Source organism: Vitis riparia, chromosome 15, assembly GCF_004353265.1.
Source record: "Vitis riparia cultivar Riparia Gloire de Montpellier isolate 1030 chromosome 15, EGFV_Vit.rip_1.0, whole genome shotgun sequence".
NCBI classification, from domain to species: domain Eukaryota; kingdom Viridiplantae; phylum Streptophyta; class Magnoliopsida; order Vitales; family Vitaceae; genus Vitis; species Vitis riparia.
In genome coordinates, this window is record NC_048445.1 from 2185123 (window position 1) to 2189087 (window position 3965).

The 3965-nt window shown below is 35.6% G+C and overlaps 1 protein-coding gene across 1 annotated transcript; it reads left to right on the top strand.

Annotated features, from left to right (window-relative positions):
• On the top strand, window positions 1-1903 carry LOC117931688. The gene is made up of 3 exons (XM_034852697.1): window positions 1-288; window positions 558-622; window positions 803-1903. Exons 1-3 carry the CDS (start codon window positions 118-120, stop codon window positions 1440-1442), a joined length of 876 nt encoding a protein of 291 aa, XP_034708588.1. The 5' UTR covers window positions 1-117; the 3' UTR covers window positions 1443-1903.
• The last annotated feature ends 2062 nt before the right edge of the window (window positions 1904-3965 follow it).

A 3965-nucleotide genomic window follows, 5' to 3' on the forward strand; every position in this document is an offset into this window, starting at 1 on the left:
TCTCTTTCTCTCTCTCTGATTATCGAGGAGTGTGTGAGATCTGCAAAAACAATAAGAGTGGAAGGGAGGAGAGAAAGGAAAAGAAAGCGCGAGAAACTGAGAGAAAATCAGTCGAGGATGAGGATCCGGGGGAATGCGAGGATCGCAGATATCATGGACCTGGACGGTATAGCTCCTGCATACCCACCTGAGATGCTCCAGACACACGTGTGCCAGCTGAACCAGTCGCCGTGGGATGTGGTGACCTTCCCAGCCGATTCCACCTTCACATTTCCGCCGGAAAATCGGGTGAGTTTCGGCTTTGTCAAACCCTACTCTTTATATTTCTGCAGATCTATGAAAACCCTCTAACGAAACAACCTCTTTTTACCTGCATTTTTCGCTTCCCTTTGGACTAGGGTTTTTTCTCATTTTCGGCCATTAGGGTTTCGGGAAAAAAAACCCTAAAATCCCACCTGTCTCGGTCGTGTTTTGCGTCGATTAGGTTTATGGGTCTCCTTCCTTTCTCTCTATTATCGTGTTTTTTTCTTTTCCCTTGTTTTCGATGGTTTATGCAGTTCGATGGAGATGATAGCTTTACTGCGAATGGGAGCATTGGCGATTCTATTGGAGCTGTTGAGAGGTAACAGCACTGAAACTATTGTTCGATTCTGTTTGTTTCTCCAATTTCTTCCCTCCTTTTCTCTTCTCCATCTATTAGGGTTTTTCTTCCAAACCCCAATATATCGTTCTAATTATTCACAATTTCTACTTCGGATCCCTTCGTCTTTGTCCACTGCCTTTCCTGCTGTGAATCCCACAGTCGCAGCCTCGTTCCAGTGGTCGAAGATGACGACGCAACCAACCCCAACGACCGTAATCCGCTGTCACCCGATACGAGAGTCGTCGAAGAAGACAAGCCAGCTGCGAAGACGAAACCAGACGAAATTGCTTCCACCAAAAACAAAACCATACTATTCTGCAACAAAAGCGACGGAAAAGGTTGGCAATGCCGAAAAGCCGCCAAAGAAGGCCACGCTTTATGCGAGCACCACCTCGCTCAGCTGAGGTCATACAATAGCTCCAATCAATCCTCCTCCCGAAAGCTCGACAAGCCCGCCGACAGACCCTCCATCCGTCGCCGTGGCCGCGGCCTCAAGAAGCCGCCCTCCAACCCCAACGAATACTACTACTACTCCGGCTTCGGCCCGCTCTGGGGGAAGAAGCGAGGCGGCAGCAAGCCCGAATCCAATCGAAACGAGCTCAAAACCGAATCCCCGCCATCCTACTCCTCCCAAATCGACTCTCCCGACGACCCAGATCAAAAAATTGAAGAAGAACACCACCATGATGACGACGATGAAGACGACGACGATATGGTCGATGAAGAAGAAAACGGCGAGAGCGCCAAGAAGAGGAACCGCAAGCCCGTCAAAGCTCGATCATTGAAGTCTCTAATGTGAGAAAGAATCGAAAAATCTTAGGATCGATGTGAAGAGTTTGTTCGTAATGTCGAATGTGTGCTTTGTGTTTTTTGTTGTGATTATCGTATGGAGAATGTGTTACTGGTTTAGGGTTAATTTTATAGTTTGGTTTCACAGTTAGGTGGGTTTTACCGTGGGTGATGTTAGTTTTCCTGGGACAGGTAGAGAGAGAGAGAGAGAGTCGGGTGTAAATCAACTAGAGCAAAGAACTATGCGTTAGTCAATGTCAGTCTTTGCAATGAAAGGGTGATTTCGTAATTTAACTTTTTGACGTTTCTCCAATGGATTGCGTCCTCATTTTCATGTGATGTGGTGCGGCGTAGAGGATTTTGTTGGGTGGGTTGTCTTTCTTGCCCTAAAGAGGTATTATTAATTTAGTGAGGGCGTGTTATTATTTTTAAACGTTGATAAATGATCCCACATTGTTCATTAATATGTGACATAATTTGTACATCACTTTGAAAGTGTGCGTATGTTTTTCTTTATGCCCGCAATTAAAACAAACCTAAACATGCACCATTTTAATATCAAACGAACTCAAATTCAAACTCCGAGATCTAAACATTTACTTAATGCATTCTTTAAAAGACATTAATGATCATATAGACACGATACATAAAATCTCAAAAAAAAAAAAAAATCTAGACACTTTCATAATTTAATTGATATATCAACATTTGCAGTATATAATCAATTTAAAAATAAATCTATCTTTAATAAATGACCCAACATTGTTCATTAGTATGTGACCTAATTTGAGTAGGCCCAATATTATAGAAGCTTCTTTTACTCTCTCTCTCTCCTTCTTTGAACTATTGAATTTTTTTGGAAGAAAGAAATTGACAAAATTGTGGATTCCTCTTTTACATTTATGTGAGTAATTTCTACTTATTATATTTTGGGTGAATTAAGAAAGAAGTTAGCAATCATTTGGTGGATGATGTCACATTGGCTTATAAAATTTCCTTTATATGCTCTCTCGTTAACATGCACGTTACTTAACATGCACACTTTCTTGTATCTTTTCTAATCTATCTATCTTTGTGAAGGGTTTTTTTTTTAAAAAAAAATTGTAAATAAGAAATTGCCACACAAACGTGTTTTTTTTTCTCTCTCTTTATTTAGTCCCATTAATTTCAAAATTAAAATTACTCGTATTAATTTGGCACTTTTGAAGCCTTCTTATCATTAACGGGCTTTGCATGCTAATAAATTATTAGAATTTTGAACTTTTTTTATTTATTTATTTTGTCTTAGTGAGTTTAGCTAATTATATTTCAAGTAAATTCTCTTCTTCTTGACTTCAAAAAAGCAAAATAAAGTAATATATCTTTTTGTAAAATTTAAAATATTTGCATATATAAAAAGCAAATAAAATTTATGTAGTGACAAAATTTCTTTATCATTATCAATAGTGAAAATTGTATGGAGTCATATGGCATTATTTATATATTCTTTAAAAAATATAAAAATTTATGTTTTTTTTTTAAAAAAAATTTGTATATAATTAAAAGTTCTAAAATATTACATTTATTTTAAAACATAATATTTTTCAATAATATATTAATAATAATGAGTTAATTAGATAAACACGTTTTAGAATCAATAATAAGGTGTCATAATATAATTGACAATACGAAAGGGGACAAAATGTTATAAATGATATTAAATTCGATTTTTAATCATAGTGTGAAATGTTTGACAAATACTCTCTAAGTATGATCTCGTAGAATTACTAGACATAATGATCACATAAAGTTTATTATAATTATGCTAAAAAAAATTAAAGTAACGAGAATCATTGAATCAAGAGGTAATGGAATTTACATGACAATATAATGACATAAAAAACGCGACACAAAGGTAACATCCGAAGTACAAGGTAAAGAAACCTCAGGGTACAAGTGGCATTGGATAATTGGTGGTGGGTTTTAATCCCAAATTTTGTCCAAAGAAGACACTAAAAATTTACTAAGTTACGAAGAATTTATACAACTTTGACTGCTCATAAGTTATACCATTGAATTCGACAATTCCGTATGATGCCAGAAGTCAACTCACGTCACGCGCGATACGATATTACTATCTTCTTTTAAGTTGCTTAAACTGCCCTTTTCAATTTTGCATACTTAGCCCACGTGGCGTGTGCTACGAGTACAAAGTTAAATAAATAAAAAAGGTTCCCGATGGAACACGCATTTTGTTAGTACAATTCACACTCCTTTAAAAGCATATATATAATTCCTTTTTTAAAAGAAAATATTTAATCCCAAGAAATCTAACATAAAAAAATTTCCCCCTCCTTCCCTCTCTATTTTTGCCCTTGAATATTATTTGATTAAAAATCATAAAAACCCCACATTGGTCATTTTTTAAACTATTATTTAAATAACCCATTTTATTTATTTAAAAAATAATTTTCTTTTTATTTTATAAAAATTAAAATTCATAATTTCATAATATGATTTTTGAAATATACACTAAACCATAATTTCAATATTC

What these genes read in the sequence shown, in the direction of transcription:
- LOC117931688 (XM_034852697.1), top strand. Translation starts at nt 118, where the DNA reads ATGAGGATCCGGGGGAATGCGAGGATCGCAGATATCATGGACCTGGAC. An exon ending in CATTTCCGCCGGAAAATCGG is followed by an intron (nt 289 to 557) that starts GTGAGTTTCGGC and finishes TGGTTTATGCAG; the next exon opens with TTCGATGGAGATGATAGCTT. An exon ending in TCTATTGGAGCTGTTGAGAG is followed by an intron (nt 623 to 802) that starts GTAACAGCACTG and finishes TGAATCCCACAG; the next exon opens with TCGCAGCCTCGTTCCAGTGG.